General features: G+C 44.2%; 1 protein-coding gene and 1 pseudogene across 3 annotated transcripts in view; both read left to right on the top strand.

Moving 5' to 3' along the window:
- Positions 1-25,201, top strand: part of Ubc4 (ubiquitin conjugating enzyme 4) — a 387,349-nt gene that overhangs the window by 133,612 nt on the left and 228,536 nt on the right. For 2 of the 3 annotated variants that reach the window (XM_067789892.1, XM_067789893.1), the window contains exon 2: positions 8,084-8,236. The exons of the other annotated variant lie outside the window; for it this stretch is intronic. In XM_067789892.1, coding sequence (XP_067645993.1) covers positions 8,084-8,236 — 153 coding nt within the window. The remainder of the gene's footprint in view (positions 1-8,083; positions 8,237-25,201) is intronic. 3 annotated transcript variants of the gene reach the window in all.
- Positions 12,254-12,353, top strand: LOC137234085 (U6 spliceosomal RNA; annotated as a pseudogene).

The following is a 25,201-nucleotide window of genomic DNA, read 5'->3' as shown; positions in this document are numbered from 1 at the left end:
GCGACGACGTCACGACGTAGGTGCCGGAGGGGACAAACAGCCCAATGGTGCTGCGAGTCCTACAGATAAACCTCCAACACAGTAAAGTGGCGTCAAGCGAACTCCTTCTAACACTTGAGGAGGGTTCGTATGACGTGGCGCTGATCCAGGAGCCGTGGCTCTCATCGGGAGGAAAGGTTTCTGGACTTAGCGCGCGCGGGTTTGGCGTTTACTACGTGCAAACGGAAGGACGGGTGTGAGCTGTAGTAATGGTAAGGAAACAGCTGCATTCATATATGCTGCCTAACTACACCACTGAGGACCTCGTAACGGTGGCCGTTGAGGAAAAGAAAAGCAGGCATTTATCCTGGCGTCCTGCTACATTGCCCATGCTGCGAAGGTTCCACCGATGCAGTGCAAAAGGTTAGTACAGGAGGAAGGGCGCAAAGGGCGGTTGGTTATAGGCGCAGATGCAAATGCGCACCACAATGCATGGGGAGGAGCAGATACGAACGGGAGAGGCGAATCTCTATTTTGTTACATCCTGCAAACCAATTTGCAGATATCCAACAGGGGAAATGTCCATACATACATTGTTTCAACATCCAGCAATGTTCTGGATATTACATTGAGCTCCGAGCGTGATATGATTGGATGGTTCTTGATAGACCATCCTTCTTCGACAATGCGTATGTCAGCTTCAGCATCCCCCTAAAGAGGGTAGAGAAGGGAGGAACCTTTAGAAACCCTAGGTCAACGAACTCCACTAAATTCCAGAAACATGTAGAAACAAAACTGGGACAACCCAAAGAGGTTGCCAATGTGGAAGAACTGGAGGAGTCTAATGAATTCCTAACTAGGACGCTTATGACTGGGTATAACAAAGCTTGCCCTCTAAGAAGATTCAGAGGAAAAGCAAAGCCGTCATGGTGGAGCAATGAGGAGTCTTCTAAGAAGACAGGTAAAAGAAATGTTTAAGCTAGCAAAGACCGCGGAAAGCGAAGTGTGTCGGGACGAGTACAGTGATCTACTGAGGATCTACAAGCGTGAAATTTCCAGGGCGAAGACAATCTCATGGACAAGTTTCTGTACGGTCATAGAGTGCTCCAGCGAAACAGCACGGTTGAGAAAAGTCCTAGCAAATGGAAATATAGTCCAGGGACTAATAAAGAAAGAGAACGGGGAATGGTCACGTAATAGTGAGGAATCCATTGAGGTGCTTCTCAATACACATTTCCCATCGGGAGATGGTTTAGAAGAGCCAGCAGACAGCACTCACAATTCGATCACGGAGCGGGTAGAGCCGTGTTTGGTGACCGATACCAAGATCGAGTGGGCAGTGAACACGCTTTCTATGTTTAAATCGCCGGGCCGAGATGGTATATTCCCCGCCATGCTACAAGTCTGAAATAGGGCGGCCGTGGAATGGCTTAAAATAATATTCGATGGGTGCATAAGACTGAATCATGTACCGCACTCTTGGAGAACTGCTCGTGTAGCTTTCCTACCAAAGGCGGAAAGATCGGTCACGTGTATGCCAAAGATTATAGACCCATTAGCTTAACATCATTTCTGCTCAAAACCTTTGAGAGGCTGATAGATGTGTACATAAAGTTCAACGTGGATGGCAAGCTGCTCTCTACAACACAACATGCGTACACCAAAGGCAAGTCGGTAGACACCGCATTGCATAGGGTGGTAATAGCGTAGAGAAAACCCTGGAATATAAGGAATGTGCTCTAGGAGTTGTTGTTGTTGTGGCATGTTTCGCCCCACCTAATAGCTGCGACCGATCACAAATTGTCATCAATATCCTCTAACGGGAGTCTAAGGAAACTTGCTGTTTCGACAGGGGTGGACCATAATGAAAGGGGTGTTAGAGGCGTTGGTTCCACATTACAATTAAAGAGATGGTTGGTGTCATGCGGGACACATTGTAAGCGGGGCATACATTTTGTGTGTAGGGGTTGATTCTGGATATGTTTAACCTGTTACAGTATCCAGAACGAAGTTTTGCCAGAGTGACTCGCCTTTCCCTGGGGAGTATGCGTTCCTCTTCCGCAAGTTTTGGGTACTGTTCCCTAAGTACTGGATTCACCGGGAAATTCCCGGCATAAAGGTCCAACGCCTGTTTGTGGAGTTCACCAAGGACCTGCTTGTGTTTTTTTGCTTCATACGGCTGAGTTCTCAGGTGCCGTATTTCCCCAGAATGCTTACGGAGATGACTCCTTACGTCCCTAGGCGGTGTTGGCTCATCAATCAGATGTCTGTTGGGATGACCAGGTTTCTGGGTATTCAACAGAAACTGTTTGGTTTGCATCTCATTTCTCTCCCTGATGGGAAGTATTCTCGCCTCATTATGTAGATGGTGTTCTGGGGACATAAGAAGACAGCCCGTGGCGGTTCTGAGCGCAGTATTTTGGCAGGCCTGTAGCTTCTTCCAGTGGGTAGTTTTTAGGCTTGGCGACCATATAGGGGACGCGTAGCACGCAAACGGCTGGCCAGTTGCTTTGTATGTGGTAATGAGCGTTTCTTTGTCTTTTCCCCAAGTACTGCCAGCAAGGGATTGGAAGATTTTATTACGGCTCTGAATTTTCGGAACAATTGCGGCTGCGTGAACACAAAAATGTAGACCCTGATCAAACGTCACACCCAAGATTTTGGGGTGTAGGACAGTCGTTAGCGTAGTGCCATCGACGTGGATGTTCAAAATGGTCGACATTTGGGACGTCCATGTTGTAAATAAGGTCGCGGAGGAATTAGTCGGTGATAATGCCAGGTTTCGCAAGGCGAAAAAACTGGAGAGGTCAGGGAGGTAGCCGTTTATTCTGTTGCAAAGCTCATCGATCCCTGGGCCTGGGCCTGTGGCCATTATTGTGCAGTCATAGGCGTAGGAAACGATAGTAACTCCTTCTGGTGGCGAAGGTAGGTTAGATATGTAGAAATTAAACAAAAGTGAGGATAGGACACCACCCTGTATCACCCCTTTTTTAATTCTTCTTGGTTTTGATGTTTCATTTCTAAATTGCACCGATGCCTGCCGACCACCCAGATAATTTGCGGTCCACCTTTTAAGGCATGGGGGAACGGTAGACCCTTCCAGGTCTTGCAGTAGCGTGCCATGGTTGACCGTATCAAAAGCTTTTGATGGGTCTAGCGCTACGAGTACTGTTCTATGGTGGGGGTTTTGATTTAAACCGCAATTTAACTGGGTGCTGATGGCAATTAGCGCGGTGGTGGTGCTATGGAGTTTTCTGAAACCATCCTGATGGCAGGCTAGCTGCAAATTTGCTTTGAAGTAGGGCAGCAAAATGGCTTCAAGCGTCTTGGCTACTGGCGATAAGTGAGATATCGGGCGATATGACTCTACTATGTTAGCTGGTTTCCCAGGCTTTAGTAGCGGGACCACCTTGGCCATTTTCCATTTTTCAGGTATGACAAATGGAAAGAGACAGGTTGAAGACATGTGCTAAATATTTGAATCCCTCCTTCCCTAGGCTTTTAAGCATCGGCATGGCTATGCCGTCTGGGCCGACTGCTTTGGATGGTTTAGCATGACCGATGGCATCCTCAACCTCTTTGGCGGTGATAGTAATTGGTGACGCGCTGAACTTATGTTTATGTGAGTGTCTGTTGGCCCTCCGTCTATTTTTGTCGACCGTAGAATGCATTATATATTGTCGGCAGAAAGCGCTCGCGCATTTTTTCGCATCCGAGATAAGATAATGCGATTGTTTCCAGTAAGTACGGCGCTGATGTCAGGGCGATATCCACTGGGGCAGCAGGTGATAGGAGGGACGTAGATGTTGATGATTTCTAGGTTTGCATTGCCCGACCGGACAGATAATCCTTGACGTTCTAAGACACTGTCCCTGCGGTCGATGTCGGGATCAAATATATGATATTGCACAGTGTGGTGTATGATAAACGCGAGGCCGCCTCCATTTCCGTTCTCGCGATATTTTCTGTGGACATTATACCCAGAACAGGTCTGCAAAGCGGATCTTGCTGTGAGTTTAGTCTCTTGAATCGCAGCAATGCGGATGTTGTACCGCTTCATGCAGTCGACTATCTCCGTGATCTTCCCAGTTAATCCATTACAGTTTAACTGCAGAATTCTGAAGTGCATAGGGGGAGACGTCGTCACTCTGGGAGTAAGTGACGGGTGACTGCACCTGGGCTGTGGAAGGCCAGAACGCGAATGCTGTTGTGGCCCTGGGACTAGACGTCCTTAGGTAAGCATTGGCGTACCGGTGTATTTGGGTATCGGCCTGGCAACATGGCGCAATGAACCCCGTCGGGGGTTTGCCGTCGCGGAGACCAGAACATCTAGGAAAGTGGCACCGTCCATGGCAGGAGCTGCATTGGGCGGATGTCGCAAACGTATATATTCTGTGCTGGCCAACGGTGCAAAGGGAGGTAGGCACTAAGAGTCTGTTTCCCTGATCTACACAATTGCTGTCGGGAAAGAGGGGGAAAGAAGACGGGGGCAGGGGCTGATGCTCGGCATTGCTCCCGACTCTATTACGGAGATTGTAGATGAGTGGGAGCAGCCGTGTGAGTTGGTGGCGCCGTGGGGTGCGAGCAACAGCGGGTACTTATTGTGGCTTGCTGAACAGCGTGGCTGCTGGAAGGTAGCGGGGGGGGGGGGGGGGGGCGCTAACGCGCAGACTGAGCGACGTCCTATGGCGTGAACAGCAGGGAGCCACAAAAGATTTATAGAAGTTACGTGGACGTCTGGTTTTGGGGTCTATCCCAGAACAACCTGTCCGATGCAACCATACCTTACACGAGACACACTGACAAGAGTATGACCGTCCTAAAAATATTCTTTTCCGGCAGATGCAGCAAAACCATTTCTCAGGACCGGGGTCAGGAGACGGACCCGGATTGGGTTCGATACTTTCCCGGAGGAAGAGAATATGGAGCAGTCCCGCTGCTGGGAGGATGACAATTTATGGGAGGGACGCAACAAATTAAATGGGGTTACATTTAAATGGCAGTCCTTGGTCGGGAAAAATCTCGAGTCGCTCCGGTACATAGAACCGACGGCCTTGGAAGCGTCTAGGAATCTTCCAGACATTACCGGGGCTTTCAATAATGTCTCTAAATGGGCGATTATGGATGGTCTTAATTACATTAAAGTACATCCACCTTTACCAGATGGATCGGCTGCATGTTAAACTGCAGGAAGATTACATCACAATGGGGATTGTACGTGTACGAGGCCACGAAATCAGTGGACAGGGGAACGCCGCAGGGAGGGGTGCTATCACCTCTGCTGTGGACGCTGGTAATCAACCAACTGCTCAGGCGATTTGATGAGGGACCCGTAAAACTTACGGCTTACGCGGATGACGTTGCAATTGTCATAAGTGGAAAGTGCCTTCCAACGATTAGCTCTTTGATGGATTGGGCACTTCGGGTATGAATATACCTGGGCATCAAATGTCGGGTTGAAAGTCAACGCGGATAAGACGGATATGCTCTTGTTTACGAAGAGGTACAAGGTCCCAAATTGGATCAGGCCTAAGTAAGGAGGGGTGACCCTACAGTAGAAAGCTTGCACAAAGTATCTAGGAGGTTACAACCGCTTAGGTGCTCCTCCCATTTCGCCCGTTTGTGTTCATCCACAAGCAATCTGATGCGTTGGTTTATGCCCCTTATTTTGGGGTCGCCTTGGTCGAGCTGTCTTATAAGGTCACGTTCTCTCGCTAAATTTGCGGCCTTCGCCGGGAAGTGGGGCCGAATTTCGGGAATTCTCCCGGCGGGAATGCAACGTGGCGAGGCGGATTCAATGACCTTGCGGAAAGCACGCTCCTCTTGGCGGGCATCAGTCGGGATAGGGAGGGCAGCAAAGAAGTTGTCTGTAAAAGATTTGTATTCCTCCCACTTTCCTTTTTTAAAGTTTATGGAAGTGCGTTTTTCTGTAACTATGAAGTCGGCGGCACGCTCGAACGAAATAAGTATAGGCAGGTGGTCGGATGCCAATGTTACCATCGGCTGCCAGTTGACGCAGTTTACGGGTTCTGCGCCCGGCGAACTGTGACAGCTTCCTACCATACGTGTGGGGGCGTCTCCGTTTATTGTGCAGAACGTCGTTTCTTCTATTTGATCCGCCAACGTCTCACCCCTACTGTCCGCCCGCAAGTTTGAATGCCATAGATCGTGATGGGCATTAAAGTCGCCTAAGATAATGCGATTGTTGCCAGTGAGTAAGGCGCTAATATAAGGATGGTATCCACTGGGGCAATAGGTGGCAGGAGGGATGTTGATGATTTCTAGGTTTGCATCGCCTGACCGGACAGATAGGCCTTGACGTTCTAAGACATTGTCCCTGCGGTCGATGCCAGGATCAAATATATGATATTGCACAGAGTGGTGTATGATAAACGCGAGACCGCCTCCATTTCCGCTCATGTGATCTTTTCTGTGGACATTATACCCAGAACATGTTTGCAGTGCAGATCTTGCTGTGAGTTTAGTCTCTTGAATCGCAGCAATGCAGATGTTGTGCCGCTTCATGAAATCGACTATCTTCGTGATCTTCCTCTGGCCCAACTTCGTTTTGGATACTGTAACAGGATAAACGCTTCTTGTCCAGAGGCAACCCCGACATACGTAATATATGTCTTGCATGCGATGTGTCCTCACATGACACCAACCATCTTTTCAATTGTTATGTGGAACCTACGCCTCTAACGCCCATCTCCCTAGCAGCCAGTTTCCTTGGACTCCCGTTAAGGATTTTGATGACAATTTTTGAGTGGTCGTGCCCATTTAATGGGGCGAAGCACTGGTAATACAACAACTAAAGATCACTCACAGTACGCGTAACCTTACGCGACAAATATCAGTCGTTGACTGTGGTATAAATATAAAATATCGGCGAAATCGGGAACATTAACATAGGTACACTGTATGGGAGTGTGAGTAACTTACATTTTTTTTTATGAATAATGCCAAGAACTGGCACAAAGCTTTACATTTTGCGTTTGTACGAGTATAAAACTGGACCTCTTCTTCCTATTAAGCTGTTTTACACAAAAGGGGATTACGACTCTTGACCTTTTTTGCACGCAACTCATAAATTATTGCATAGCAGGCCACAGTATTCCCTCTCGAACAGTTATCTGAGATCAGCGTCCTCATTACTCATGCCATATCTTAATGCGATATTATTGTCACTTTTGTTATTATTATTATATTTGTCGTTATTATTATTATCAAGGCTTTCATTATCAGTATTTACCCCCAAATGCGAGGCCGATCGCAGTAGACAGACGCCAGCTTTACATTTTGCGTTTGTACGAGTATAAAATTGGACCTCTTTTTTGCACGCATAGCAGGCCACAATGTGCCCTCTCGGACAGTTATCTGAGATCTGCGTGCTCATTACTCATGCCATATCTTCATGAGATATTATTGTCACTTTTGTTATTATTATTATATTTGTCGTTAGTATTATTATCAAGGCTTTCAGTATCAGTATTTACCCCCAATTGCGAGGCCGATCGCAGTAGAGAGACGCCAGCTGAGCAATAATCCAATATTCTTAAAATGGGAGTTTTAGTGAACACAACTTTTATTGATAAGGTACAAATATTTTTGCGTCAGTTGAGTGATAGAAATTGTGTGTTATGAACAACGAGTTGACCCAACTGCCAAATAAAAGAAATGATTTTGAATTTTAAGAAACAGGACATCTTAAATAAATAAATTTTAGTCACAAACAACGCTTTAAAACGTGTAATTATGGCCACATTGTCGATCACGACTCGCTAAGTGGGTGTAGCCTAAAAGATATGATCAATCAGTAATTTGCCATAGTATTCAAACCTTTGATTAGATAAAAAATGGTAAATGGTGCTTTTAGAAAGTGAACACTCAACGGTTGATCAACAGTTGTGTTTACTGAAAGCGTCCGTTGAATAAAATATATATTATACGCATACATTGAAAAATTAAAAAGTCCGAAAGATTTGGCGATTAAATTACTCAACTCGGAAAAGTCTTGTTCCAGCAAAGTTGAGTTAACTACCCATCGTTGCTCGCAATAGGGGGGCTAGTTTATTTTATTAACAAATTATTTCTTTATTTCCAGATTGTACAGTGCTCTATTAAAATAGAGTTAATCAACGACAGCTGGACAGAACTACGTGGTGAAATTGCTGGTCCACCCGATACTCCGTATGAAGGCGGGAAATTTGTTTTAGAGATTAAGGTTCCGGAAACATATCCGTTTAACCCACCAAAAGTAATTATTACCATATTATTCAGATCTAATAACATATAGCGTTTAAAATATCCCGAAATTCTGTCGATGTCTCCCTCTGTAGCTCCACTTTCTCCATCTCATCTTTCTATTTCTTGATTTCAATTACTTCATGCCTTCTAAATGTAAAGGCGACCCCAGCTTGGTTAAATTGAATGTAGTCTTTGAGATACTGGTAATTGTAAGTAAGTAAGGTTATATTTTTACAATAATTTCTCAGTTTACAAATAAGTGCTAGAACTCTGCGTACGTTTGTCTACATTATTTTGAAAATTACCAAATTCAGTTTACCAAAATACAAGTACATCTTCAACACAATTGATTATTCAGCTAACACCATATCTTCCATGCATTTTTGAACTTAATATAATACAGTCTTAACACTAAGATCGCTTGGCTGTAGATTGTACGACTCAAAAAGAATCGGAATGATGTTTGTTTGTGCGGACAAAAAATATTCTAAATAGATATGCGGTGTCGGGAAAAATAATAGACACGACTTACCTGTCGTGGAAGCTCAACGTGGAGGAGAGGGTGAACACCATATCTCCCATGCATTTTTGAACTTAATATAATACAGTCTTAACACTAAGATCGCATGGTTGTAGATTGTACCACTCAAAAAGAATCGGAATGATGTTTGTTTGTGCGGACAAAAAATATTCTAAATAGATATGCGGTGTCGGGAAAAATAATAGACACGACCTACCTGTCGTGGAAGCTCAGCGTGGCGGAGAGGGTGAACAAGGCCTCGACGGCACTTTATGCATGTAAAAGAATGCTGGGGTGTACAGGGGGTTTACAGGGGGTTTATTGCTCTCCCTTTCTCTTTGGGTATTTACAGCGATTGTAAACTCTATCCTATACTATGGAGTTCTATTTTGGTGGAAAACCACACAAAAAGGAACCTACCTCAAACAATTAAGAGGGGGTATACAGTCTATCAATGCTTAGCATTACGGGAGCCCTGAAAACATCCCCGACGGCTGCATTGTATGCCATTCTGCACATTTAACCTGTAGACTGGTGGTAAAGAACATAGCGTTAACAACTGCAACGAGGCTCAGTGCCTCGGGGCAGCTTGAGCACAGACCATACGGTCATAGTAGTATAGCGTCATCAATTCCAGGACGAACAGACTAAATGATTCCCTATCTGTGCTTCGAGGGGGCTCTTAAAGCCAAAATAGAGGTGGATGGTAGGCGCAAGGGTGCTCAAATGGCGGACGAGGTGACACATGTATACACAGATGGTTCCAAAGTAGTGCAAGGAGTAGGGTCTGTGGTATACTGTGCTGATTCGGAAATAAACAGATCCTACAAGCTGCCAGATCACTTTAGAAACACTGGAAGAGAATAGCTTAAACTGCAGCCGTATTAACTTTTATATTGACAGTCAAGCATCAATTAAGGCAATAATATCGGATCTAAAGGTATGTTAGAGTGTAAGCAATCCCTGGAAAGAATCGCGACGGGGAAAAGAATACATTTATTATGGGTCCCAGGGCATATGGGAATAGATGGGAATCAAAAAGCGGATGAACTATCTAAAAAGGGCGAATCCCTTGAAGCATGCTCCATAAACGTCCCAATCAGATTGGGCGAGATTAAGAGAAGGCGAGAGTTGCACATGATCGACCAACCGGGAAAGGAGGGGGCCAAGCTGGCGGCTGTAAAGTGTCGAAGATTATGTGTATGTTTTACAACCTTAGACTAACAAAGTTGCTTCTATCATTAAAAAGAGAGGACTGTAGACTCATTACGGGTATTCTGACTAGACACTGCTTTCTGGCGTCACTTGACTTTAAATTAGGCTTAGTGATAGCAAATGTCGGAAGTGCGGGTTGGAGGATGTAACGATTGAGAACGTTTTGTGCTCGTGCCCTGCGCTTGCCAGGCTAAGACTACAGCTATTAGGAGTAATACAGCTGTCAGATCTAGAAACAGCAAGTGACATAGGTCGTAGAAGGCTTCTAGTATTTGTCCCGGTCCTGGTTTTTGATAGGGCTTTTCAGTTTGGTCGTTATATAAACTTCTGGTAACACTACGGACGCATTGAGTCTATGCGAGGTCCTTACCCTGCAAAAATCGTTGGATCATGTGGTCCACTGGAGTACTTGCCATTATACTCCACTGTAATCGACCAACTCATGTTTCTACACGAACACATTGTAAGCCGATCATTGCTCGTTTTTAACGATTGTAATCACTACACGATGTTTATTGGACTGTGGGTACTCCATGGATTACTCTGATGTAATGCGGAGCTGGAGTATATGGTCCAGTCCTAGGACATCGCAATGTTAATTGGACCATTGTATGAATTGTGGTTAATTTTGGAGTACTCGGTTGGTCCATAGCGAGTACTCCATACATGCATGCATGGAGTACTCGCGATTTTTGCAGGGTTATGGACTGGCCAGTTCAACCCAACCTACCCCATGCAATAGTTATTTTGCGGTAAATAATGTAGTCGTTAATTTAATGGGTTTGAGACGTAAGTATTCACAATATTTTCTCTTAACAATTTAATGTATTTTTATTATGATGGAAAAACTGAAAGGAATTAAACATACTGGCTGATATTATAGCTTTCTCGACCCTGCAAGAGAACTCTACTCTTTGCAGTCCTCAAATTTCTAACACCACAGGCCTACCATTAGGCTATCACTGCGTCTGTTTGTATGAGGCTTAACTTCAGTTTTTCCCGTTTGTTGTTTTTTGTTATTTTTATTTCATTTTATTTTCTTGATGCAGTAGAGCTGAATCATTCTGATTCTATGTGGTACTCTGAACACAATGCTTTTTGTGTTGTTGCTTTTGGCTAAGCAGCAACTGTCACCTGAACTCTGAGTTGGTTTAGATCTTTGCTTTAATCGTCTATTTATTTATAATATTCGTAAATTTAATGAGTTTTGGTTGATCTTATTAACTTTTACGTGCAAGTGAAGGACTCAATAGGTTAACATTTAATTATGTATATAAGGATTATAGGTTCTGAGTAGACCAAACAAAGTACGCTGCTAAAACGAAAAGATTCGAATAAAGTGGGAAAATGTCAAAACTTTTGAAGAAAACAAAGTTAAAAATAGAAAGTTAATAGATAGTGTTATAAATGCTCAACAAACGGTGCAATTTCGCTTCGTTAGTAAGAAAAATTAGTTGAACTTAGTTAATCGAATCCGTTGACTTTAAAAAACTCACCTGCAACACTATGGTATTGCTAGGGTACTTCGTTAAAGTTAAACGCTAATAATTTTTCAACTTCAAGTTTTCGCCTATGCTTAAAAAGTAATGAATTTTATTTTTCAAACTATTTTAACAATGTATTCCCAAATTTATGTTTTTTACGTACGCTTATGGGCATTTCCGCGGCGGAGAAAATCTAAAAATGTTACACCAATTTCCATAAACTTAAATCAAACAACAATTCATTGCGACTATATTATTGCCTTCATTTGTCGTGCTTATAAATTAATATAGCCTTTTTTTAAAAAATAAGAAATCTTCATTGTCAGGTAAACTATTTGTTACACTATAGATAAACGAATATTTTTAAGTTACTTTAACAGGCTCAAATGCTAATTGAAATTTCTCACTGTCCTGATGGCATGCGGGTTGTGCCGTGATACCGTCTTCATGATGCACTCAAAGTCACGGAATATCAACGCAAACATGTTTAAACAAAAAATAAAAAAAATATTAAAATGCCATATGAAAAATAGATAATGCAGCTTAATTCACAAAATTTTTTTGCATTAGAACGTGCAGAAGGAAATAATACATAAAATAATTTGCTTTAACGCCGATAAAGCAAATGAAGTGTCCCATTTGTCCACCATATCAAATACTAGCCTTTACCCGCGGCCCCGTCCGCAAGGTGAAAATACATTATATGGGCTATTCACGTTAGCCTGCTTATCAATATATCTATTTAAAAATTATGTTTGTCAATGCATTTAATTTTTGTAATAGGATAAACCAAAATAACTAAATCAGCGTTCTTGCTTCGGCAGAACATATACTAAAATTGGAACGATACAGAGAAGATTAGAATGGCCCCTGCGCGAGGATGACATCGTGAGGCGTTCCACATTTTTAAACCCCAGGCGCAGACAAAATATTATATCCACTTTTTAGAAACGTTCCTTTCGTACTTAAAGCAAGGCTAGTTAATCTATATAACTCGCATTTTAAATGAAGGAACTTTCCCTCAAGAATGGAAAATTGCGGCAGTGATCCCCATTCCCAAACCCGGAAAAAATGATAATAAAATCGCCAGTTATAGACCCATATCCTTAATCCCATGTATATCTAAAATCTTCGAAAAAATCATCGCAAAAAGGATCTCGTGGTTTGCAAAATGCAAAGGCCTAATCAGCGCAAATCAGTTCGCATTCCAAAAAGGCTTAGGTGTCACTGATCCCCTGCTGCTCTTTGAACATATAGCCTCTACTAAACTCAAATGAAAGAAGCACCTCTCTGTGCTCAACATAGAAAGCTGTCGATCGCATAGGCGCGCATATTGTCTTATGAGAGCTAAAACGGTTGGAAATCGGCAAAAAAATATTTAAATTGTAAAAAACTTTCTCCTTAGCCGTAAATTCTTCACTAGCGTCAACAGCCACAAATCCAATCTCCACCAGCTCTTCAACGGCATCCCACAAGGCTCGCCCTTAACGGTGATTTTATTCACCATTGCATTTAATGAACTAAGCTCCATTATATCATTATTCTCCCCTGTCAATCATTTCATCTACGCAGATGACGTCTTTATGTTTTCCGATCTAAAGGATCTAAGCCGTATGAAAGATATATTAAATAATATTTCTAGCTGGGGTGAGTCCTCAGGTGCCAAAATATCGATAAGCTAATCCTCAACCTGTTCCTTTCCCAGTCTTTCTTTCCTTAATACCCCCATCCCTCATTCGAACACTATTAGAATGTTAGGCATAACGTTTGATGAAAAAATTACTTTTAAGCAACATTGTAATAACCTTAGACTTAATTTAATGTCTAGACTGAATATTATCAAATATTTAACTTCTAAACACTGTTTAATACATACTAATGTACACATCAATGTAATTAAAGCACTTATGTTATCCAAAATCGATTTCAGGCTTCCCTTATATGGACACTGCGCCAAAACAAACCTAAAGGTCATCGATCCTCCATATCATACAGCTGCCAGAAGAAGCTTACGTGCCTTCCCCACCTCTCCAACTAGAGCGATACTAGCGGAATTTGGACTACCCCAAAATAACTGAAAAAAGTCTAACCAGCATCGTGAGACTAATACCAAGACTACTCTTTTGTAAAAATAAGCTCATCTTGCAACTGGTCAATGAAAGTTTAAAAGACCTGAGCCGTTATGAGGTTAAGTCAACAATCGGACGTTGTATAGCATTAGCAAAGGAACTGGACATCATTATTCCATCGACACCGGTTTCAATTGACAACAACCCCGACTGGCACATACCGAGAAACTCTTTCATAAACAGGCTGCTTTCATACAACAAAAGCTCAACTAGTAACAGTGAATACCTCCAACTTTTCCACGAAGCAACCGATCCGTATACAACTCAATGGGAGTTCTTATATACTGACGGCTCGAAATCTAGCACCAGTACTACATTTGCAGTTGCAAGCGAACTTGATGGAACAGTTATTATCGGTGCCCTCCCTACATACTGCTCTGTATTCACTGCCGAAGCCGCAGCATTGCACGAAGCAGTCAAATTTGCTTCTAATGCAAGAACTAAATATGTCATATGCACCGACAGCCAGTCAACGATCAAAGCTCTGTTAAACGGGAACAACGACGACGGGCTGATTAAAAAAATTAGAAGGTTAATCTACGAAAATACTGGCAACCTAAAAATAATGTGGATACCAGGTCACGCTGGCATTAAAGGTAACGAAATAGCGCTCTACTGCACTACTGAACCACCAAGCACCTTTTGCAACTCTGCATCCGTAACTATTGCGCATATAATCGACGGCTGTCCTGGACTTGCTTCTCACAGAAGAATTGTCTTTGGAGATACTAAACCAGCAAACTACCTTAAATCGATCACTTTGGATAACATCTGTGCAATTTTCAAATTTTTCCAAATAACCAACATTAAAGAAATTTAAATTTAGTATACATATCCAACAAAGTACCAATATTAATTTAGTAAAAGTCATGTACAATAGATTAGTTTAAAATGTTTCCAAATAGCCAACATTAAAAATATTTAAATTAAGTATACAGATCCATCAAAGTACCAATATTAATTTAGTAAAACTCACGTACAATAGATTAGTTTAAAATAGCGCCGATGGCCCAGGCAGCCAGTGCTTTACACAGTGTAATAACTATTTATAGTAGTTTCTCTTTAAATATATAAAAAATTAAAAAAAAAAATAAATGAGCTGATATTTTGAAAGGCACGCTTACGTGAATAGTACAGTACAGTTTTTTTCGAATTAAAAAAATACATTTTTTTTAAGTTGAATTAATTGATATGGCAGGGGTGAAGGTATTACTATTCATAGAACACAGGAGTGAAACTACAATTAGCTAAAACCAAAAAGAATTTTTTTTAGATATTTATTAGAATAGTGTTGCTTTTTTCGGGTATTTAGTTGGTTAAAATATTACAAAAAGTGTAATTATAGTTATAACAGTTCGTCACAGGATTCATTTAAAAAAATCAACAATAGAACGAAAAAGCTGTGTTAGATTTTAAAGATAAAACATACCTGGAAGGGTCCCAAAATGATACCAAAATAGTCCCGAAATGATCCCGACGGGATCCCGAACAAATCCCGAAAACTATCCAGAAATGGTGCCGGAAGGGTCCCCAAATGATCCCCAAAAAGTCCCTAAATTACCTGGACGGGGTCCCGAAAACCATACAGTAATGATCCCGAAATTACCCTGACTGAAACCATACAGTAATTATCCCGGAATGGTCCCGAAAAGATCCTGAAATAGTCCCTAAAAGTCCCGAAATGACCCTTAGGGGATCCCGGACTGGTCTCAAAAACCAACCAGAAATGATGCCGGAAGAGTCCTCAAATGATCCCGAAATAGTCTCAAAAATACCCGAAATGATTCTGACGGGATCCCGGACGGGTCCCGAAAACCATCCAGAAATGACACAGGATCCCCTAATGATACAGGAATAGTCCAAAAAATGTTCCGAAATGACCCTGACAGGATCCCGGACGGATCTGAAATGATCTCAGAAGGGTCCTCAAATGATCTTGAAATAGTTCAGAAAAAGTCACTAAATGCCCCCGTCGGGATCCCGGACGGATTCTGAAAACTATCCAGATTTGATTCCGGAAGTATCCCCAAATAATCCCGGACGGATCCCAGAAACCACCCAGATATGTTCCCTAAAGAGTCCCCAATTGATCCCGAATTTACCCTGACATGATCCCAGATTGATCCCGAAAATCATCCAGAACTGATGCCGGCTGGCTCCCCAAATGAACCCGAAATAATACAGAAAAAGTCACGAAATTACCCCGAAGGGAACCGTCTTGAAAGGATCCGTGAAGGGTCCCCAAATTATCCCAAAATGGTCCCGAAATTACCCTGACGGGCTCCCGGACGAATCCCGAAAACGATCCAGAAATGATGCCGGAAGGGTGCCCAAATGATCCCGAAATGACCCTGACGGAATCCTTGACTGATCCCAAAAACCATACACCTTGACGGGATCCCGAAAACCATACAGAAATGATCCCGAAAACCATCTAGAAGTGATGCCGGAAAGATCCTCAAATGATTTCGAAATGATCCTGACGGGTCCCGAAAATCATCCGGAAAACTGTCCAGAAATGATCCCGGAAGGGCTCTAAAATGATATCGAAAAAGTCCCGAAATCACCTAGACGGGATCCTGATGGATTCCGAAAACCATACAGAAATGATCCTAGAAGAATCCCCAAATGATGCCGGAATAGTCCCGAAAAGGTCCCAAAATAACCCTGACTGGAGCCCGAAATCCATCTAGAAATGATGCCGGAAGGGACCCCGAATGATCCCGAAAAAAATCCCCAAAATGACCCTGACGGGATTCCCTACGAATCCCGAAAAATATCCAGAAATGATCCCAGAAGGGTCCCTAGCTGACCTCGACGGGATTACAAATAAAGTGACGCTAATTATAAAAGCATGTTAATAAGGCAACAGGCGCGTTGAAGCGAATGAAGAGTTACAAACTAACATACAGGTGAAGCTAATAAAAGCGTGTTAATAAAAACAATTGAAGGAGGGTATTTGGGGGGAGGAGAAGGGATGAAATGATGCTGGAAAGATCCCCAAATGATCCCGAATAGGTCCCAAAATAACCCTGACGGGAGCCCGAAATCCATCTAGTAATGATGCCGGAAGGGACCCCGAATGATCCCGAAATAGTCCCGAAAAAATCCCCAAAATTACCCTGACTGGATTCCCTACGAATCCCGAAAAATATCCAGAAATGATCCCAGAAGGGTCCCGAGCTGACCCCGACGGGATTACAAATAAGGTGACGCTAATTATAAAAGCATGTTAATAAGGCAACAGGCGCGTTGAAGCGAATGAAGAGTTACAAACTAACATTCAGGTGAAGCTAATGAATGATGAAATGATGCCGGAAGGGGCCTCAAATGATCCCGAAAAAGTCCCGAAATGACCCCGACGGGATCCCGGACGGATACCGAAAACCATCCAGAAATGATGCCGGTAGGTACCCCAAATGATCCCGAAATAGTCCCGAAATGGCGCCGCCCGGATCCCGGACGGATCCCGAAAACTTTCATGAAATGATGCAGGAAGGTTCCTCAAATGATCCCCCAATAGTCCCGAAAACCGTCCAGAACTGATGCCGAAAGGGTCCCCAAACGATCCCGTATTAGTCGAGAAAAAGGCCCGAAATTACCCCCACGGGATCCCGGACGGATCCCGAAAACTATCCAGAAATGATCCCGGAAGGGCCCTAAAATGATCCCGAAAGAGTCCCGAAATCACCTAGACGGGATCCCGATGGATTCCGAAAACCATCCAGAAATGATCCTGGAGGAATCCCCAAATGATCCCGGAATAGTCCCGAAAAGGTCCCAAAATAACCCCGACGGATCCCGAAAACTATCCAGAAATGTTGCCGGAAAGTTCCCCAAATGATCCCTAATAGTCCCGAAATGACCCTGATGTTATCCCGGACGCATCCCGAAAACCATCCAGAAATTATGCCGAAAGGATCTCCAAATGATCCCGTATTAGTCGAACAAAAGGCCCGAAATTACTCCCACGGGATCCCGGACTGATCCCGAAAACTATCCAGAAATTATCCCGCAAGGGCCCTAAAATGCTCCCGAAAAAGTCCCGAAATCACCTAGACGGGATCCCGATGGATTCCGAAAACCATCCAGAAATGATCCTGGAAGAATCCCCAAATGATCCCGGAATAGTCCCGAAAAGGTCCCAAAATAACCCCGAAGGATCCCGAAAACTGTCCAGAAATGTTGCCGGAAAGGTCCCCAAATGATCCCTAATAGTCCCGAAATGACCCTGATGTTATCCCGGACGCATCCCGAAAACCATCCAGAAATTATGCCGAAAGGATCTCCAAATGATCCCGTATTAGTCGAGAAAAAGGCCCGAAATTACCCCCACGGGATCCCGGACGGATCCCGAAAACTATCCAGAAATGATCCCGGAAGGGCCCTAAAATGATCCCGAAAAAGTCCCGAAATCGCCTAGACGGGATGCCGATGGATTTCGAAAACCATCCAGAAATTATCCTGGAAGAATCCCCAAATGAGCCCGGAATAGTCCCGAATAGGTCCCAAAATAACCCTGACGGGAGCCCGAAATCCATCTAGAAATGATGCCGGAAGGAACCCCGAATGATCCCGAAAAAAATCCCCTAAATGACCCTGACGGGATTCCCTACGTCTCCCGAAAAATAACCAGAAATGATCACAGAAGGGTCCCGAGCTGACCCCGACGGGATTACAAATAAGGTGACGCTAATTATAAAAGCATGTTAATAAGGCAACAGGCGCGTTGAAGCGAATGAAGATTTACAAACTAACATACAGGTTAAGCTGATAAAAGCGTGTTAATAAAAACAATTGAAGGAGGATGGTTGGGGGGAGGAGAAGGGATGAAATGATGCTGGAAAGATCCTCAAATGATCCCGGAATAGTCCCGAAAAGGTCCCAAAATAACCCTGACGGGATCTCGAAAACCATCGAGAAAGGATGCCGGAAGGGACCCCAAATGATCCCGAAATAGTCCCGAAAAAATCCCCAAAATGACCCTGACGGGATCCCTGTCGATTCCCGAAAATCATCCAGAAATGATCCCGGAAGAGTCCCGAGCTGACCCCGACGGGATTACAAATAAGGTGAAGCTAATTATAAAAGCAAATTAATAAGCCAACAGGCGCGTTGAAGCGAATGAAGAGTTACAAACTAACATACAGGTAAAGCTAATAAAAGCGTGTTAATAAAAACAATTGAAGGAGGGTGGATGGGGGAGAAGTGCTCTCCTTCTGATCGTTTTTCCAAAATTGTTTAGCTCTCGATCTGTATGAGCCAGTTACCAAAAATTATTTATTTAGGTGAAAATTTATTTCAAGTAATAACAATTTATAGATTTTGCACCAGAGGGGGGAGTTAGGCTGGGGCGGAGGATGTTACTGCTCACTTTATAAGCCCTCGACTAATTTTACCCATTGAGTTTTTAATATTGGTGAAGATCAGTATATTTAAAGTCATAATGTGTAAAAATTAATAATAAGTAATTGTTCGAGGGGTCGTCGACCCCAACCCCCTTTCCATTTTCAAAAAATTTTTAGCCAGCAAAATCCGTGTAACCGTTCTGGGGGATTCAGTCACAAACACGAAAAAATATATTCAAATTATAACTGTTCCTAGGCACGGGGACCGCCCCCCTTTTCAAAAAAAATGTAGCTAGTAGACCCTTCTAGACTATTGGCTATGTATGCCAAATTTCATCCAAATCCGTCCAGCCGTTTTTGCGTGATTGAGTCACAAAGACAAACGTTTGGACATCCAAACATCCAAACTTTCCCATTTATAATATACTAGCCTTTACCCGCGGCCCCGTCCGCAAGGAGCAATTTAAATATATGGGCTATTCGCGTTAGCCTGCTTATCAAGCTATCTGTTTAAAATTTTGTTTTCTGTCTAATGCATTTTATTTTTGTAATTGAGTAAAAAAAAGAACTAAATGAGCTGATAACCTGATAGGATCCCAAATGATCCGGAAATTATCCAGAAAAAGCTACGAAATGAGCCCCACGCTATCGCGGACGGATCCCGAAAACCATACAGAAATGTTTCCGGAGGGGTCCCAAAATTATCCCAAAATAGTCCGGAAATGACCCAAATGGGATCCCGCACAGATCCAGAAATGATCCCGGAATGGTCCAAAAACTATCCCGGAAAAGTAACAAAAAATCCCGAAATGGCTCCTACGGCATCCCGGACGGATCCAGAAATGATATCGGAAGGGTCCCCAAATGATCCCAAAATGGTCCCGAAGTGACCCTGATGGATCCCGCAAACCATCAAGAAATTATGCCGGAAGGGTCCCCAAATGATCTCGTATTAGCCCTGAAAAGGTCCCGAAATAACCCCGACGGGATCCCGGACAAATCCCGAAAACCATCCAGAAATAATGCCGGAAGGGATCCCAAATGATTCCGGCAAAGTCCCGCATTGATTCCGACGGGATCCCGAACGGATACCGAAAATCATCCAGAAGTGTTGCCGGAAAGGTCCTCAAATGATCACCTAATAGTCCCAAAATGACCCTGACGGCATTCCGGGCAGATCCCGAAATCCATCCAGAAATGATCTTGGGAGGGTCTCAAAATGATCCCGAAATAGTCTCGGAAAAGTCTAGAAATTACCCTGACGGGATCCCGGACGAATCCTGAAAACCAATCTTAAATGATGCCGAAAAAGTCCCGAAATGACCTGATGGGACCCCGAAAGGATCCCGAAAACTATCCAGAAATGATGCCGGAAAAGTCCTCAAATGATCTAATAGTTCCGAAAAGACCCTGACGGGATCCCGAACGGATCCCGACAACTATCCAGAAATGATGCCGAAGGGCCCGCAAATGCTCCCTTATTAGTCGAGAAAAACTCCTGAAATGACCCCGACGGGATGCCGGACGAATCCCAAATACCATCCAGAAATGATGCCGGAAGGGACCCCAAATAATCCCGAAAAAAGTCCCGCAATTATTCCGACGGGATCCTGAACGGATACCGAAAACCATCCAGAAGTGATGCCGGCAAGGTCCTCAAATGATCACCTAATAGTCCCAAAATGACCCTGACGGCCTCCCGGACAAATCCCGAAATCCATCCAGAAATAATCTTGGGAAAGTCCCAAAATGATTTCGAAATAGTCTCGGAAAGGTCCAGAAATTACCCTGACGGGTTCCCGGACGAATCCTGAAAGCCATCCTTAAATGATCCCGAAAAAGTCCCGAAATGACCCTGACGGGATCCCGAAAGGATTACGAAAACTATCCAGAAATGATGCCGAAAGGGTCCGCAAATGATCCCGTATTAGTCGAAAAAAAGTCCCGAAATGACCCCGACGGGATCCCGGACGAATCCCGAAAACCATCCAGAAATGATGCCGGTAGGTATCCCAAATGATCCCGAAATAGTCCCGAAATGACCTCGTCGGCATCCCGGACGGATCCCGAAAATTATCCAGAAATGATCTTGGGAGGGTCTCAACATGATCCCGAAATAGTCTCGGAAAAGTCCAGAAATTACCCTGACGGGATCCCGGACGAATCCTGAAAACCAATCTTAAATGATGCCGAAAAAGTCCCCGAAAGGATCCCGAAAACTATCCAGAAATGATGCCGGAAAAGTCCTCAAATGATCTCCTAATAGTTCCGAAAAGACCCTGACGGGATCCCGACAACTATCCAGAAATGATGCCGAAGGGGCCCGCAAATGATCCCGTATTAGTCGAGAAAAAGTCCCGAAATGACCCCGACGGGATGCCGGACGAATCCCAAATACCATCCAGAAATGATGCCGGAAGGGACCCCAAATGATCCCGAAAAAGTCCCGCAATTCCGACGAGATCCTGAACGGATACCGAAAACCATCCAGAAGTGATGCCGGAAAGGTCCTCAAATGTTCACCTAATAGTCCCAAAATGACCCTGACGGCATCCCGGACTGATCCCGAAATCCATCCAGAAATGATCTTGGAAAGGTCCCAAAATGATCCCGAAATAGTCTCGAAAAAGTCCAGAAATTACCCTGACGGGTTCCCGGACGAATCCTGAAAACCTACCTTAAATGTTGCCGAAAAAGTCCCGAAATGACCCTGATGGGACCCCGAAAGGATTCCGAAAACTATCCAGAAATGATGCCGGAAAGGTCCTCAAATGATCTCCTAATTGTTCCGAAAAGACCCTGACGGGATCCCGAACGGATCCCGACAACTATCCAGAAATGATACAGAAAGGGCCCGCAAATTATCCCGTATTAGTCGAGTAAAAGTCCCGAAATGACCCCGGCGGCATGCCGGACGAATCCCAAAAACCATACAGAAATGATGCCGGAAGGGACCCCAAATTTATCCCGAAAAAGTCCCGCAATTATTCCGACGGGATCCTGAACGGATTCCGAAAACCATCTAGAAGTGATGCCGGAAAGGTCCTCAAATGATCACCTAATAGTCCCAAAATAACCCTGACGGCATCCCGGACAGATCCCGAAATCCATCCAGAAATGATCTTGGGAAGGTCCCAAAATGATCCCGAAATAATCTCGGAAAAGTCCAGAAATTACCCTGACGGGTTCCCGGACGAATCCTGAAAGCCATCCTTAAATGATCCCGAAAAAGTCCCGAAATGACCGTGCCGGGATCCCGAAAGGATTCCGAAAACTATCCAGAAATGATGCCGGAAAGGTCCTCAAATGATCCCCTAATAGTCTCGAAATGACCGTGACGGGATCCCGACAACTATCCAGAAATGATGCCGAAAGGGTCCGCAAATGATCCCGTATTAGTCGAGAAAAAGTCCCGAAATGATCTCAACGGGATCTCGGACGAATCCCAAAAATCATCCAGAAATGTTGCCGGTAGGTATCCCAAATGATCCCGAAATAGTCCCGAAGTGACCTCGTCGCCATCCCGGACGGATCCCGAAAATTATCCAGAAATGATGCCGGAAAGGTCCCCAAATGATCCCCTAATAGTCCCGATATTACCCTGATGGGATCCCGGACGGATTCCGAAAACCATCCAGAAATGATGCCGAAAGGGTTCCCAAATGATCCCGTATTAGTCGCGAAAAAGTCCCGAAATGACCCCGACGCGATCCCGGACGGATCCCCAAAACCATCCAGAAATGACGCCGGAAGAGCCTCCAAATGATCCCGAAAAAGTCCCCAAATGACCCGGACGAGATCCGGGACGGATCCCGAAAACCATCCAGAAATGATGCGGAAAGGGTTCCCAAATGATCCCGTATTAGTCGCGAAAAAGTCCCGAAATGACCCCGACAGGATCCCGGACGGATCCCGAAAACCATCCAGAAATGATCCCGAAAAAGTCCCCAAATGGCCCCGACGAGATCCCGGACGGATCCCGAAAACCATCCAGAAATGATGCGGGAAGAGCCCCCAAATGATCCCGAAAAGTCCCCAAATTTCCCCGACGAGATCCCGGACGGATCCCGAAAACCATCCAGAAATGATGCCGAAAGGGTCCCCAAATGATCCAGTATTAGTCGCGAAAAAGTCCCGAAATGACCCCGACGGGATGCCGGACGAATCCCGAAGACCATCCAGAAATGATGCCTAAAGGGACCCAAAATAACCCCAAAAAGTCCCGTAATGATTCCGGCAATCATCAAGTATTTATCTCTCGAAGGTACGCAAATGATCCCGATATTACCCTTATGGGATCCCGGACGGATCCCGAAAACCATCCAGAAATGATCCCGGAAGGGTCCCAAAATGATCCCGAAAAAGTCCAGAAATTACCCCAGCGGGATCCCGGACCGATCCCGAAAACCATCCAGAAATGATCCCGGAAGGGTCTCCATATGAGGTGAAGCTAATTATAAAACCATGTTAATAAGGCAGCAGGCGCATTGGAGCGAATGAAAAGTTACATAGAAACATACAGGTAAAGCTAATAAAAGCGTGCTAATAAAAACAATTGAGGGAGGGCGGATGGCGGGAGTAAAAGGAGAGGACCACTGATCGTTCCTCCAAAATTGTCTAGATCTCGATCTGTATGTGCCAGATACCAAAAACTATTGATTTAGGAGAAAATTTATATTGAGTTATAACAATTTATAGATTTTACACCAGAGTGGGTGATAAGGGCGGAGGGGGGCGGAGGGTGTCACTGCTTACTTTGTAAGCCCTCGACTTATTTGACCCCTTGAGTCTGTGATATTGGCCAGTGTACGTAAAGGTATAATTTCAATTTCAATCCCAGTAGCTAGTAGACTACTGTGTCCCTGTTCCTGTGTACTGTGTCTGTGTCCCAAATTTCATCAAAATCCGTGTAGCCATTCTGGCGTGATTCAGTCGCAAAGACGAAAAAATATAATAATTAAATTATAACTGTTCCTAGGGGGCAGGGACCACGCCCCTTTTGAAAAATATATAGCTAGTAGATCCTTCTAGACTATTGGCTATATGTGTGCAAAATTTCATTCAAATCGGTCCAGCCGTTCTTGCGTTATTGAGTCACAAAGACAAACGTCTGGACAAACATCCAAACATCCAAACATCCAAACATCTAAACATCTAAACATCCAAACATCCAAACTTTCCCATTTATAATATATATTATATATTATATTATAATTATACTAGCCTTTACCCGCGGCCCCGTCCGCAAGGATAAAATGAAATATATGGGCTTTTCACGTTAGACTGCTTATCAAGTTATCTGTTTAAAAAATTTTTTCTGTCTAATGCATTTTATTTTTGTAATTGAGTAAAAAAAATCTAAATGAGCTGATAACCCCAAATTATCCCGAAATTATCCGAAGTGACCCCGACGATATCGCGGACGGATCCCGAAAACGATCCAGAAATGCCCCGGAAGGGTCCCAAAATGACCCCGAAAAAGTCCCGTAATGATCCCGGAAACCATCAAGAATTTATCTCTCAAAGGTACGCAAATGATCGCGAAAATACCCCGACGGGATGCCGGACGGATCCCGTAAACCAGCTAGAAATGATGCCGGAAGGTACACCAAATAAGCCCCTAATAGTCCCGAAATTACGCTGACTGGATCCCGGACGGATCCCGAAAACCATCCAGAAATGATACCGAAAGGGTCCCCTAATCATCCCGTATTAGTCGAGAAAAAGTCCCGAAATGACCCCGACGGGATCCCGGTCGAATCGCGAAAAACATCCAGAAATGATGCCGGAAGGGACTCCGAATGATCCCTAAAAGGTCCTGAAATAACCCCGACGGGATCCCGGACGGATTCCGAAAACCATCCAGAAATGAGGCCCGAAGGGACGCCAAATGATCCCAAAAAGGGTCGAAATGACCCCTAATCATCCCGTATTAGTCGATAAAAAGTCCCGAAATGACCCCGACGGGATCCCGGTCGAATCCCGAAAAACATCCAGAAATGATGCCGGAAGGGACTCCGAATGATCCCTAAAAGGTCCTGAAATAACCCCGACGGGATCCCGAAAACCATCCAAAAATGATGCCGGAAGAGCCCCCTAATGATCCCGAAAAAGTCCCCAAATTACCCCGACGAGATCCCGGACGGATCCCGAAAACCATCCAGAAATGATGCCGAAAGGCTCCCCCCAAATGATCCCGTATTAGTCGCGAAAAAGTCCCAAACTACCCCAAAAGTCCTGAAATGACCCCGACGGGATCCCGGACGGATCCCGAAAACT

This window comes from Eurosta solidaginis, chromosome 5 (genome assembly GCF_040869045.1).
Source record: "Eurosta solidaginis isolate ZX-2024a chromosome 5, ASM4086904v1, whole genome shotgun sequence".
NCBI classification, from domain to species: domain Eukaryota; kingdom Metazoa; phylum Arthropoda; class Insecta; order Diptera; family Tephritidae; genus Eurosta; species Eurosta solidaginis.
The sequence above is the reverse complement of the archived record's forward strand: the minus strand, read 5'-3'. Positions and strand labels throughout refer to the sequence as shown.